Here is a 15,612-nt window from a genome sequence, read left to right on the forward strand (position 1 = left end):
AATATATTGTATAGCACAGGGCATTACAGCCATTATCTTGAAATAATTTATAATGGAGTGTAATCTGCAAAAATACTGAATCATTTTGCTGTACACCTGAAACTAATATAATATTGTAAATCAACTATACTTCAATTAAAAAAAAAAGAACATTCCCAAGGCCTCACGGTTCTTCAGAAGCAGAAGCAGGTGTACATCCAAGGTCCTCTGCTGCCTCAACTCTTTCCACTACACCATAGATGGCCCCTATCATGTAACCTGCTTTATTTGTATTTCACTTCTCTAGCAACAATGGAAAAAAGCCTGGCTGCCTCTGAAGTCTTTAGGAATCTTTGATGAAATGCAGACATGAATTCAGTTCTCCCTCCAATGAAAATATATAAAATACACTGGTTATATATAGAATGTTATGGGATCATCATGGATGTGGAAAGCTTTGTAAAGGAATGCACAAATGATGCTTGGAATCCTGAAAAGGCCAAAAAAAGATATTACAAACAAATGAACAAATGCAGAACGGGGGAAAAGTTCCATGAACAATCAGTATTTTCTTTTGACTGCGTTTGTTTTTATTTCAAAAGGGCTTCTCTTTGATGGAAATCCCTGGTTTTTGAAAGCATTTCAAATGAACATAATGACCAACCTGTAGATGGAGAAGGAAGCCACCGACCGAATGAGGGATGCCAAAGCCCCCACTCTGGCAGCTTCCACCGCCCCCTGGACGCGGTACTGCACTGCCCTCGAGTAGTTGGTGTAAGGTTGATTGTAAACGACAATCTTCCCTCTTGCTTCTGGGGCCCTTCTCTGCAGTTCGTCGAAAGAGGTCACCACCAGAACTTCTGCTGTAATGCCTACAAATAAAAGTCATACAAGGTTAACATATGGTTTCCGATCAGCCAGGGTGAATTGGCACACAAAAGGTCACACATGTTCTATCCACTACATCTGGCAAACTGGTTTGCAAAGATCAAAGTTTCAGAGCCATTTGCTATGGGAGAAAGATTCTGGGGGTTAGCCAGTTTCCCAAGAAAGAGAAAAGGCATTCAAAAAATATACGACTCTTAAGGTTTTTCAACTCACTTGACCAGCTGCTATTAAATCACAAATTGCTTGAAAAGATGTCTTTTTTTGCCTCTTTCCCACAGAATGACAGCAATTATTTATTTTTAAAAATGCATTTTAGAAAGCTCCCCTTGGGTTTAAAGAAACATATTTATCTTTTCATAAAACTATTTTGATATGTTGCTAAACAACCTTCACTGACATCATACAAAGGGTGGCAGTTTAAAAGAATGTTCTTCGAAGCCAACGATCTTCATAAATCCAACTTTTAACAAATGGTTAATGTAACCCGTCTCAAGAGCCACAAAAAGTCAGCTTGTTTTCTTTTCTTCCTTGTACCAAACCCTTTTAAAGAATGTGGAAACTTCCCATGCCTCTCGCTTTATAGTACATGTTCATCGCCAAACCTATCACTCTTCTTCAGATAAAAATTCTGAAGATGTTGTCTAATTGTCCTATAATCCTGCTGTCTCACTTAGAAAGATGTGGCATATTTCCTCATACCACAAGACTTGCCCAGCTCTTCCTGATGAGGGAACAGGATTTCACAGCTTGCACGAAGTCATTCAAAACCTGCTAGACCACTGAAGATTCAATTTGATGGAGTAGTTAGTGTGACAAGAAAAAAAATATTTAGCAGCAAAGGCCAGACGCAGTAGCTAAACATAACGATCTAAAATCAAGTGTCAGGCACCTACTGTTGTATGGCTTTAGCCAGGCAGTCGTGAAATATGTCAGTAAAACCCAAGTATCAACATAGATTTGGCATACTTCTTTAATTTTGCAAACTAGAGAACTGGGTTCTTCTGGAAGCTTAACACATGTCATTAAAATAGTAACTGTTACTTGGAGAATCCTTTTAAAATGCACTGCAGATATGAGAGAATTCTTGCTTTCAATATGGACCCCATCACAATGGATTCTTTGGGCTGGCTCCGCTCCAACTTCCACCATCCGGGCTGAATTTGTACTTTCACTTTAATGTGATTGACTACAGATCCATAAGCATGTCTCCACCAACATTCGGAACTCAGAATTTAATTTATAATCTAAAGAAAGCGATGTACAATTATGAAAAGTAAGGACGCCACTAGCTTTTTCACATGATAAATATGTGTAAAAACACAAATAAGGGTTCAGCGAGACAGACTTTGAGATTCATAACTTTCTGAAACCTGGAGTTACCTTGAAATTTGACTGGTGTTATTGTTGGCATAGCACAGGAATTTTGTTGATGGTTTTCAGCTGTTCCTAATGAATAACAGATTCAATGGTCCACCCAAGGGGTGTCCCAGCAACAGGGTAATTTTGGCATCTGGATTGGAGCCACTAGAAGTGAAGCCAAATTTCTATAAATTTTCATAGGCCACTGCACAATTAAAGTCATACAAGGGTAGAGCTTCACTATAGTGTGTGGTTCAAGTTTTTTTAACAAATGTGAATGATGGAGTCCTAAGGAGCCAAAACCTAACCTAGACACCAGGTGCCAATGCAAAACACTAGTAGCAGCTATAGGTCAAAACCTATCACCGTGAACTTGGAAGAAGTGTTCAAATTAATGTTTTCTTGAAAGCTTAGCGTCATCTCTGATGCCTCTGTCTCCTTCATCCTCCAGATCTCATCAGTCCTCAAATACTGATAATCTTACCCCTTAAGTGTTGATTGAAAGCAGGTCCTCTACTCTACCACAGTTACACCTGCTCACATCAGGCCCTGGTTATCTCTCTGTTGGACTGCTATGAATTCCTCCTCCTCTACCCACCACCACCAGTGTCCCAGCCTCCAGCCCAACTCCCTCAAATTTAACTGCCACAACGCTGCCAGGGTGAACAACTTGAACTGCTGAGAAGTCAGATGAGCCGATGGCACCATCCCCCTGCCCCCTGCCCCCTCTGCTGATTACCCATCACTTCAACATACCAGTCAAAGCCTATCTATCTCTATAGACACAGGTTCCCTTTTATTTTAAATCCTATCAATACTAAACTTAAAAGTTCCCACTTGGGAACTTCCCACTGCCCTGGTGGCGCAGTGGTTGAGAGTCCGCCTGCCGATGCAGGGGACGTGGGTTCGTGCCCCAGTCCGGGAGGATCCCACATGCCGCGGAGCGGCTGGGCCCGTGAGCCATGGCCGCTGAGCCTGCGCGTCCGGAGCCTGTGCTCTGCAACGGGAGATGTCATAACAGTGAGAGGCCCGCGTACCGCAAAAAAAAAAAAAGTTCCCACTTGCACCATGCCAGTCCACTTCTCAGCATCTTTTCATGCTATGGTACATCATGTCTTGTTGACCCCATTCTCCTAACTTTGTGATGTGACTAACACCTATTTATCCCTCAGGATGCCATTTAAGAATCACTCCCTCCAACTCTACTCCATATTCTGTAATAACCTATATGGGAAAAGAATCTAAAAAAGAATGAATATATGCCGATGTATAACTGATTCACTTTGCTGTACGCCTGAAACTAACATAACATTGTAAATCAACTATACTCCAATTAAAAAGTAAAAATAAAAGAAATAGACAGAAAAAAAAAAAAGAATCACTACTTTAGGGAGCATTCCCAAGGCCTCTGGCCTCTTGTCTCATCCCCCTCCCTCCACCTCCAGGAAGGCTGGTTCATGCACCACTCTCCTCTGGACTTTCAGAGGAAAGTTCATACCTGGGCACTAGACGATGAGACGGTTTATTTATGACTCTCTCTACCACCTAAACTGTGAACTCCTCAGGGTTTGGGGCCATGTTCACTTTTGTTTGTATCTCCTGGGCCTAGCATAGTGCTTGGTATGTGTGTAGGAAGTCACTCAATAAACTTCCCTTAGATAGCACTGCTCCAAACAAGGTACCACTGACTGGGCCTACAGCGTTTCCATAAAAGTGCAATTTACCTTTAAAGCTTGATAGCGCTTCTCCTGCAATAACTCAAGAGTCTGACTCTCTGACCACCCAGAGCACAGGTGCACCAGAATAACCAAGCCAAAAAGGTCCTGGGGCAGTCAGAATAGAAATATAAATTCCAAGTACGAAAACTCAGATACTTGCACATAAGAAAGCTCTTCTGCTCTTAGAGCCTAGTTACTCTTACTTTATAGAAAATTCTAAATCTAGTGCTTAAACCTATAAACTATAAGAGACAACAAATCAAAAAGAAGAGATAGGTTTGGAAGCTGACAGCAGTACCACAAAAAAACAATGTCAGAGACAGGAACACGAAACATAACAAATACATACTTACAGACTTCTTTGCAATGTCGGAAATGTTCTGCATCTGGGCTAACACAGTAGCCATTAGACACATGTGGCTACTGAACACCTGAAATGTGACTAATGGGACTCAGAGACTGAACTTTTAATGTCATTTATTTTAATTAATTTATATTTAAATTTAAATAGCCATATGCATATAGTGGCTGTTATGTAGAACTCACAATCACTGCAGGTTCAGCCATTATGTAGGCAAGTAGGCAAAAGCATCTCTGCTGGCCCTGAGGGATTTGCAGAAGGTGAGAGGAGCAGGGAAGGGACTTTTCTGAGTAGCATCAGAACAGGCCACTATAGAAAAAGATGCCATTGGCCCTACCTAAACTTACATCTGTGTTATATTCTACTATTTTCTCTACCCTTCTCTATAAAAGAAGGACACATGCCCATCAACTGCCTTGTGAACTGCAGGGTCTCTCTTGGAACACAGTGACACTGGGCTTGCCCATGAGACTCACTCTGGCCAATGGAATGTGAATGACCAGTGTGTGTGGTCACAGCTGAGCAGGAACTTTAAGAGCCATTGCAAGTTTTGACTGTCGCTAAGAGCCCTTTATGTTTCAGCCACAAGGATGGCATGTTCCAGGTGGGGGTTTCTCCTTCAGCCTGGATCCTGGAGTGAAAGAGATAACTGAGGCAGAAACAAAGGCACTACTGACTTTATATATATATATACACACACACATATATATGTCATATATGTATATATGTGTGTGTGTGTGTGTGTGTGTATATATATATATATATATATATATACACACACACACACACATGACATAAATCTTAGTGGTTGCAAGCCATAGAGATTGGGGGTTGTCTGTTATCCCTGCATTACTGAGGAAGAGCTGAGTAACGCAGGAGCCCTGAATTCAAAGTTTCTATCAGGGCATTCACAATCTGCAACTGATGACAGATAAGATATAGAACAAATATATTTAATAACTTAGGGAAGACTGTTCAGTGAAAATTACATAACTACTGTCTTCCTCCTATCACACACCAAAGTGATCAAATGATTAACACCAAACAGTAGGAAACAAACAAATCTGAAGAAGAATTTAGCAAGAGTCAGGGATTTAACACACGCAGACTAAATGACAAAGCATTTTAAATAGGAGATAAACCCTAGAGATCATTAAAATACAGTCTTGGCAGCTCAGTTCGCTAACCTACCTGATGTCACTTCTAAGGAAACAAGCAGCCCTGTTGTATGTTAAATAATTCTATATACTTTTGATAGAATTTCAATATTTCAATATTTCATATCTAAATGCATTTTCCCTCTAAATTCCACCTTCAAAAACCAAGGGCAAAAATGATAGAAACTGGTGTTCTTGTGTTTGTATCAAGTACAAAATAATGTTATTGTAGTGTTATATCAGAGAGATAAAATAACTCTGTGACAGCTTGGCATTCCAAAATGGGCTTTGTTTAAGCTATGTTTTGAAGTGTTAACTGTCCTATGCTCTTCTTAGAGAAGTAAAACTTGGGGGGGAAAATACTGTAACCAAACAGAATTTCTGCCCTCAATAATAAGAAACCTGGCTCAGTTTCATGATTCAGTTTGACACAGCAATTTGCCTCCAAAAGAAGTTTCTAGAGACACGATGGAAACATCAGAACCATATGAATTACACAGGAAATCTTCCTGGATGCCATTTATTAAAGTTCATTGGCTGGAAGGACATAAACTCAACTATCAATGTCAACCCCATTACAATTACAATTCAAATCCATCACCATACAGTTTAAGCAGGAGAGATTTAAGCACAAGGGCAGTAACCACATTTAACAGGTGAGAAAATATGAAGTTTCAGGAAGGTACAGGAAAGTTCACATATCTTATCAAACTAGAGAGTGGCAGCGCTTGAATATGAATCTAGGTCAGATGGACTCCAAATCCATGCTCTTCTCAACTCATCCCACATAGCATCCCTCCTAATGAACTTAAGTCAGCATGTACTTGTATGTTTTCTCGGACTCTCTCCTCAGGCAGCCAATAAACTTCCAAGGACCCCAACATCCTGTCCTATTCCACAAATCCCTGGATTTAGAAAGTGGAAAGGAAAGGCAAAAATGTTTTGAGGGCTCACGAATCATTAAGTATCATTAATTTTTCAAATATTCAGAGATCTTGTGTTGCCTTCAAGATACCCAAAGTCACATATTCCCTGCTTCCTCTCCCCTATCCCTACCTGTTTTACAAATAAGCCATCTTTCTATTCTCAGCCAAGTGTCTATTTGATTCGGCAAATAGTTGAATCAAACTAGACTCAACTTAAATAACTGACGTTAAGGTGGGAGAAGTGTATTTCCATTTTAAAAGAGATTTTTCACCTACAATAATTTATTCATTCAAGAAATGTATTTGAGCCCTTCTGATACGCCAGGCCATTCCAAAGTGCTAAAGGTACAGTCAATGATACAGTGATTTCACTAATGAAGATTACGTTCTAATGGGGAGGACTGGTACCCAGCAAACATATTAATATATAATTACAATTTAATAAGTGAAATACATGATGCTCTAAAATTGGAATCCTTGGGATTTGATCTAGTCTGACAGGATCTTGAAAATCTTCTAAAAAAAGGAAACACTGGGCTTCCCTGGTGGTGCAGTGGTTGAGAGTCCGCCTGCCGATGCAGGGGACACGGGTTCGTGCCCTGGTCTGGGAAGAACCCACATGCCACAGAGCGGCTAGGCCAGTGAGCCATGGCCACTGAGCCTGTGCGTCCGGAGCCTGTGCTCCGCAACGGGAGAGGCCACAACAGTGAGAGGCCTGCATACCGCAAAAAAAAAAAAAAAAAAGAAAAGAAAGAAAGTAAACACTGAGTTAAGAAACTGACGAATAAGTAGACATTAACTAAATGGAGCAGGAGTGGAAAGGGAGAAATAAAATATTCCAAGCTGATTAAATAACATACGCAAAAGCTCTGAAGTGAGATGAAGTCCAAGCAACTGAAAGAATACCAGGGTAGAGTGGTAGAGTGATACACGATGAAGATGGAGAGGTAGGGAGGAATCAGTTTAGGCAGGACCTTTAGGGCCACTTTAAGGAATTTGGGAATTTATCAATGAGTAGTTGGAAATAATTGAAATGTTTTAAGTGGGAGCAGTAATAATCCATCTTCTATTTTTCATCATATAGGACACCATCCAAGGTGGCAATGGCCTTGTAAGTTTATGTTTCAGGCATTAAATCAGAACAAAAAAAGGTTGCTAACTGTCACAACTTCTATTCAACAATATACTGGAAATCTTAACTAATGAAGCAAGACATGAAAAGATATCAAATGGCTAAGTTGGAAAGGAAGAAACAAATTGTCCTTACTTGAGAATGACATAATCATCTGTAGATAATCTGAGAAAATCTACAAAGAAAATATTAGAGAAATCAGCTATGCTTCTTACACAATATACACAAATCAAAAGAACGTATACACCAGGCAAACCCTGATTTTTAAAATGTAACAGAGAAAATTATGTTATTATTAATGTCAACAGAAGTTACCTTTAAAAAACTAAAAATATCAGAGAACAAAGTATCCATTCTTGTGTCCATATTGAGAATGGAAGCCAAAAATAGCCAGGAATATCTCAACAACAACAACAAAACACAGAGAGGGCATGACCAGACAGTAAGACTTATGACAGAGCTTAAATACTGAAAGAAATGTAATATTACTACATGAAAATAAAAATAAATAAATAGAAAAAATAGAGTCCAGAAATAGACCCACTCAGCTATGAAAACTTGGTATATGATACAAGATGATATGGAATACAGCATTCCAAATCAGTGGGGAAATGATAACTTATTCAATGAACTATCCTAGAAAAATATAAAACTGCTCTCTACCTTCCAACATACAGAAAAATAAGTTATAAAGAGATCAACGACATGACAAATGAAAATCTTTAAAAGTTTTTCAAATTCAACATAATCTCTATCAAAATCCCAACAAAATGTTTTACAGAAATAGAAAAATTCATTCTAAAATTCACATAGAACCTCGAGGGACTCCAAATAGCCTAAACGATATTTAAAAAGAAAAACAAAGCTGGAGAATTCATATATTCAGATTTCAAAACCATATTAGAAAGCCACTGTAATCAAAACAGTGTGGTACTGGCATAAAGCCAGACATATAGGCCAATGAAATAGAATAGAAAGCTCAGAAAAAAACCCTCGCATGTATGGTTAACTGATCTTTGACAAGTGTGCCAAGACAACTTCATCAACTGGTGTTGGGAAAACTAGATATCCACATGTAAAAGAGAAATTGGAAGTTTATCTTACACCATATACAAAAATTAACTCAAAATGGATTAAAGACCTAAATGTAGACATAAAACCATAAAACTCCTAGAAGAAAACATAGGGAGAAAGCTTGATTACATTGGACTTGGCAATGATTTCTAGGGTATGTTACTAAAAGGACAGGCAACAAAAACAAAAATAGACAACAGGGACTACATCAAATTTATAAACTTCCGTGCATCAAAGGGCACAATCAACAGAGTGAAAAGACAACCTATAGAATGGGAGAAAATATTTGCAAATCATAACGGGTTAATATCCAGAATATATAAAAGACTCCTACAACTCAACAACAATAACACCAAAACATAAAATAACCTGATTACAAAATGGGGGAAGACCTGAATACACAAAAACCACCACGAGATATTACCTCACACCCATTAAGATGGGTACTATCACAAAAACAAAAGATAACAAGTGTTGGTGAGGATGTGGAGAAACTGGAACTTCCATTCACTGTTAGTGGGATTGTAAAATGGCACAACCAAAATAGAAAACATATCACCATTCCTCAAAAAATTAAAAACAGAACTACCATATGATCCATAAATCCCACATGTAGGTATATATTCAAAAGAATTGAAAGCGGGAATCTCAAAGAGATATTTGTACACTCATGTTCATAGCAGTACTATTCACAATAGTCAAGAGGTGGAAGCAACCCAAATATCCACTGATAGATGAATAGATAAACAAAGTATGGTATATACATACAATGGAATATTATTCAGCCTTAAAAAGGAAGAAAATCCTGTCTCATGCTACATGGATAAACCTTGGTACATTATGCTAAGTGAAATAAAACCATCCCCAAAAGTCAAATATCATAAGATTCCACTTATATAAGGTATATAAAGTGATCAAATTCATAGAAACAGAAGGTAGAATGGTAGTTATCAGGGGCTGGGGGGAGGAGAAAAAGAGGAGTTATTGTTTAATGGGTTAGTTTTTCAGATTTGCAAGGTAAAAAAGTTCTGGATACCTGTTTCACAATAATGTGAATACACTTACCACTACTGAACTATACACTTAAAAATGCTTAAGGTAATAAATTGTACATTATATGTTTTTACCACAATAAAAAAAAGTTTTTGAAGAAACTATAGTAATATTTATGTCATCAGAGTAGGAAAGGAATTTTTTAAAAGACACAAAAAATGGGGCTTCCCTGGTGGTGCAGTGGTTGAGAATCTGCCTGCCAATGCAGGGGACACGGGTTTGAGCCCTGGTCTGGGAGGATCCCACATGCCGCGGAGCAACTAAGCCTGGGCGCCACAACTACGGAGCCTGTGCGTCTGGAGCTTGTGCTCCGCAACAAGAGAGGCTGCGACAGTGAGAGGCCCGCGCACCACGATGAAGAGTGGCCCTGGCTTGCCGCAACTAGAGAAAGTCCTCGTACAGAAACGAAGACCCAACACAGCCAAAAATAAATAAATAAATTTATAAAAAAAAAAAGACACAAAAAATGCAAACCACAATGAAAATTTTATTAAATTTGACCATAGTGAAATATAATAACATAAAAACTTCTGTTTGAAAAACACCTAGTAAACAAATTAAAAGTGCCACAGACTTGGAGAATATATTTGCTCTTCATACAACTAATAGAGGATTAGTTTCCAAACTATATAAGGAACTCATGGAAATCTATAAGAAAAAACAAACAATCCAATAGAAAAATGGTCAACAAATATAAATAAGCAATGCGTATAGAAGTAGAAACCCAAACGCCCAGTAAACAAAAAGGCATTAAACCTCTAATTATTCCTCTAATGTATCAATATGGATTAGAAGGTGTCCTATGTGGGAAGCCAACAAGCTCTGTGCTTCCCACATAGGAGACCTTCCCCACTGGGGCATTCCTGATTACAGACTTTAATGGCCACAGCCTCTTTCTTTTGAATACATTTTTTTAATTGATAAATTTTATTTTTAGAGAAGTTTTAGGTTCACAGCAAAATTGAGGGTAAAATACAGAGAATTCCCATATACTCACTCCCCCTGCACACGAATAACCTCCCCCACAATCAACATCCCACACCGCAGTGGTACATTTGCTACAACTGATGAATCTACATTGACACGTCATTATCATCCAAACCCACAGTTCACATTGGGGTTCACTCTTGGTGTTGTACATTCTATGGGTTTTGACAAATGTATAATGACATGTATCCAACATTATAGTATTGTACAGAATAACTGCCCTAAATATCCAATGTGCTCTGCCTATTCATCCAGAATGTCATATAGTTGGAATCATACAGTATTTAGTCTTTTTAGATTGGCCTCTTTCACTTAATAATATGCATTTAAATCTCCTCCATGTCTTTTCATGACTTGATAGCTTTTTTTTTTCTTAGCACTGAATATGTGTAAGTAACATAGTTTATTTATCTACTTAAATACTGAAGAAAATCTTGGTTGATTGAGAGTTTTGGCAATTTTGAATAAAGCTACTATAAACATCTCTGTGCGGGTTTTTATGTGGACATAAGTTTTCAAATCCTTTGGGTAAATATCAACAGGTACAATGGTGGATCATATAGTAAGAGTATGTTTTAAGCCAGTGAGGACTGTAAGCCCCTGATGTCAGCAACTGTATATTACTCATTTCTATAGCAACAGCATCTGCACTGAACTGGCATATAGCAGGTGTTCAATAAAAGTTTATTCAGTGAATAAAAGAATGATAGAGGTTCAAAAATCATTTATTGAAATAAGTTATATATTGAGGGCAAAATTTAGATAAATGCAAATAACTAGATTCAGATTAGTGTATTTATTCATTAGCCCTTAGATAGCCCTAAAAACTAACCTTACCAAAGCGAATAGACTACTTCCTTCAATGGAGCCTGAATTTCTTAACTTGGAATGAAAACTCCCCAGGAGCATGTATCCATCCAGAGGCCCTTCACAGTTTTGTGCCCAAAGCCTTTGGCTTTCCAGTTTCTAGTCTTTCTAGTGAAAAATCTGTTGTTTCCAAAATAATGGGGGGTGGGGGGTGGGGAAAGGCACTTTGTTGCATTTGTAGCACTCACAATACCTAATCTAAGTGATAATGAGTCCCTGTATTCCACGGAGGGCGGTCAGGGAGAGCTTAAGGAAACAAATAGATGGATTTGTTTAAAATATCAAAGGCTAACATAAAGGAAATTGAGTTTATTGATGGTCTCACCCATGATTTAGGTAAGTAGACAGAATAATGACCAAAATGTGTTACTCATTCAAGAAGTGCTTAAGAGAAAATAAAAAATAAATAGAAGACATTTCTGGTGACAGTCTGGTAGCCTGAGTTCCTCACCTAATTCCTACCTGTCCTTTGGGATTGGCTCCTCCTTCTAGAAACGAATACATCAGTTCACAGATGTCCTGTTCTGTGAGTAAAATGACAGCCTGGCATCGAGAAATGTCCCGTTATCTGAACACAGTCACCTGGACACGTACTGTTCTCTCACCTTGGCAAGGTTATCAGAGTGCGCAGCCCCCGAGTTCTCCATGCCCCTATGACTCAGTGATCAGCGTGCTAATCTCTGTTAGAGCTCCCAGGCCTTGCCCCCTTCCAGCCTTAGCTTATTCTCTCCTTCCCACCAGAGATGCCTAGAATATTTTGACTAGATAAAAGAATGGTTGAGCTACAACTGAGATTCAACTTGTAAAGCAGTAAAAGTTATGTTGAGGTTGGAGCCAAATTCTAGGAGGCCTCCACCTGCCACCAACCCTGAAGTGCTTGTACTTCTTCTTGTCTTCCTTGTGGGGAAGGGGGCAACACTGGAGGTTTCTGAGTAGGGGATGAACAAAATGAAATCACCGTTTATTTTATAACCACATGCTTCTGACCTAATCTACAGTACCAAGCACAGCACCAAAATCACAGGAAGAAGTCTCTCGGTCTGAGCGAGGGCCCAAATCACTGTCAACCTAGACGACAAATATTTTAGCTTTCTTGAAAATGGGTGTGTTGGGTTTTTTTTAATAAAGAGAAGCAATAACATATGGCCAGAGAACCAGACATCTGCTCAGCTTGAGCGGACAATCTTGATGGGGACTCAGCATTTTCTAAGAACAACCTCTTATTTGTCTCTTGGCTGGTCTAGTAGCAACACCATCCTTTCCTCTTATGTGACTGGTGTGCACCAGCACTTAAGGGTTTTACAAAAGATCAAGAAAACCCATTCCTGTCTCAAAGACTCCATTACCTAAGGGTCTCTTCTAACCATTCCTGTCATTCCTCGACCTCGACAATACTATTCCAGTTTTAGATTTGCACCTGAGATGTTCAAAACAGTCTGGCTACAAGCAAAGATATTACCTCCCAATCACTAACATTTCAATCCCTCCAGTAATATTTTACAGCAATTACTTTCAAACAGGGAAGTTCTTTATTATGCATGAGGTGAGAGACACAGACTAACCACATTTTGCTCAATAAACAGCTATAAATTAATACATGCTGTTCGGTGAATAGGCACATCATTTTTGAAGGTGCTTTCAATCCTTTTAAAAAGTAACGTAAATTTAAATGTAATTAAAGACGAATGGCTGAGAAAACATGTTTGCTGTGGCACATAACCCAGGAAGGATGCCAAACCATCTTGAAAGCACGCAAAGCTCTGAGAAGTTATGGTGCAGCCTTTTTTCTTCTGGAGGTAGGGGAGGGTGTGAACAGGAAAATACCTGTGCAAGAAAGCTATACTGGCATAAAATATTGCTCCTAAATGCAAATACGGCCACCCGTCCATATTCACGGGTTCTACATCTGCAGACTCAATGAACCGCAGATCAAAAATATTTTTTTTAAAAAAGGCAGAAAGTTCCAAAAGGCAAACCATGAATTTGCCATGTGCTGAAAACTATTTACATAGCATTTACATTGTATTGGGTATAAGAAGCAATACAGAGATAATTTAAAGTATATGGGAGGATGTGTGTAGGTTATATGCAAACACCATGCCATTTTATTAAACGCACTTGACCACCCCAAATTTTTATATCTGCTGGGCATCCCGGAACCAATCCTTCCCAGATACCAAGGGACAACTGTATTGCTACATTAGAATACTGAAAATAACTCATTTAGTAAAAATGTAATATTTCTCTTTGAGTACTCCAAAGAGAATTGCCTCATAAGAGTATATAATCGTATATGAAAATAATAATCTACAAAGAAAAGGAATTATTGAGTTAATATCCTAACTATCAGAGTCACTAATGTGGATTTCAAAATAAAGCCCATAAACAAATATTTGGTTTCTATCCAAGTTCCTCTTTCCTTCCACTTCCCCCAATTTATATAGTCACTCATGGGAAACACTGATTTATGTAAAGCAAATAAGCACAAGTACTGGATTAATTCCCCCAATATTTTCACATCCTAACCAAAAACACATTTGGATAAATATCTGTAAGTGCCACAATAAGTTAGTGGCCCTTGGCATATGTGAAAAGTTAAGCCAACAAGTCAGCAAATTATTTTAAATTACTTACCAAGATTAGAACATAGGTTTAAATCACCTTGAAATAGAAATTCACTTATTAAAAATGACAGGGGACCTTCAAGTTGGCAGAGGAGTAAGACATGGAGATCACCTTCCTCCTGACAAATACATCAAGAATACATCTACATGTGGAACAACTCCTACAGAACAACTACCGAACGCTGGCAGAAGACCTCAGACCTCCCAAAAGGCAAGAAACTCCCCACGTACCTGGGTAGGGCAAAAGAAAAAAGAAAAGACAGAGACAAAAGAATAGGGTCGGGACCTGCCCCTCTGGGATGGAGCTGTGAAGGAGGAAAAGTTTCCACACACTAGGAAGCCCCTTCACTGGCAGAGACAGGGGCTGGGGGGAGGGAAAGCAGCTTCAGAGCCACGGAGGAGAGCACAGCAACAGGGGTGCAGAGGGCAAAGCGGAGAGATTCCCACACACAGCATCAGTGCCGACCAGCACTCACTAGCCTGAGACACTGGTCTGCTCACCTGCCAGGGTGGGCAGGGGCTGGGAGCTGAGGCTCGGGCTTCCGAGGTCAGACCCCAGGGAGAGGACTGGGGTTGGCTGCATGAACACAGCCTGAAGGGGGCTAGTGCGCCACACCTAGACAAGAGGGAGTCCAGGAAAAAGTCTGGACCTGCCTAAGAGGCAAGAGACCATTGTTTGGGGGTGCATGAGGAGAGGGGATTCCTTCTCTGTGTGCCCACAAAAGGCAGAGCACTGTCTAAGCAAGCTCCAGAGACAGGCAGGAGCCACGGCTATCAGCTCAGACCCCAGAGACGGGCATGAAATGCTAACACTGCTGCTGCTGCCACCAAGAATCCTGTGCGCAAGCACAGGTCACGACCCACACACCACCCTCCCCCTGGGAGCCTGTGCAGCCCACCACTGCCAGGGTCCCGAGATCCAGGGACAACTTCAGCGCACCTCAGACTCTTGCAAGGGAGAACACACAGCGCACCTCAGACTCTTGCAATGTCACGCCAGCCTCTGACGCTGCAGGCTCTCCCTGCATTCCAGTCATGACTACCTTACCCCTCCCTCCCCACCCCCACCCCCACCCCCCGGCCTGAGAGACCAACAGAGCCCTAATCAGCCACTGCTTTAACCACCTCCTGTATGGGCGGGTAACAGATGCCTGAGGGCAACCTACGCACGCAGAGGCAGGGCCAACCCACAGCTGAGCCCCAGGAGCTGTGCAAACAAAGACGAGAAAGGGCAATTTCTCTGGGCAGCCTCAGGAGCAGCAGATTAAATCCCCACAATCGACGTGATGAACCCTGCATCTGTGAATACCTGAATAGACAATGAATGTTCCCAAAATGGAGACAGTAGACTTCGGGAGCAACTGTAGACCTGTGATTTGCTATCTGTGACTAATTTGTTTCTTATTTTTATGTTTATCTTAGTTTAGTTTTTAGTGCGTGTTATCATTGGTGGATTTGTTTGATTTCGTTGCTCTCTCTTTTTTAAA

General features: G+C 39.9%; 1 protein-coding gene across 2 annotated transcripts in view; it reads right to left on the minus strand.

Annotated features, from left to right (window-relative positions):
* Positions 1-15,612, minus strand: part of CPQ (carboxypeptidase Q) — a 468,037-nt gene that overhangs the window by 327,025 nt on the left and 125,400 nt on the right. For both annotated transcript variants that reach the window (XM_067711716.1, XM_067711715.1), the window contains exon 3: positions 644-851. In XM_067711716.1, the coding sequence (XP_067567817.1) occupies positions 644-851 (208 nt within the window). The remainder of the gene's footprint in view (positions 1-643; positions 852-15,612) is intronic.

This window comes from Pseudorca crassidens, chromosome 17, assembly GCF_039906515.1.
Source record: "Pseudorca crassidens isolate mPseCra1 chromosome 17, mPseCra1.hap1, whole genome shotgun sequence".
NCBI lineage: Eukaryota > Metazoa > Chordata > Mammalia > Artiodactyla > Delphinidae > Pseudorca > Pseudorca crassidens.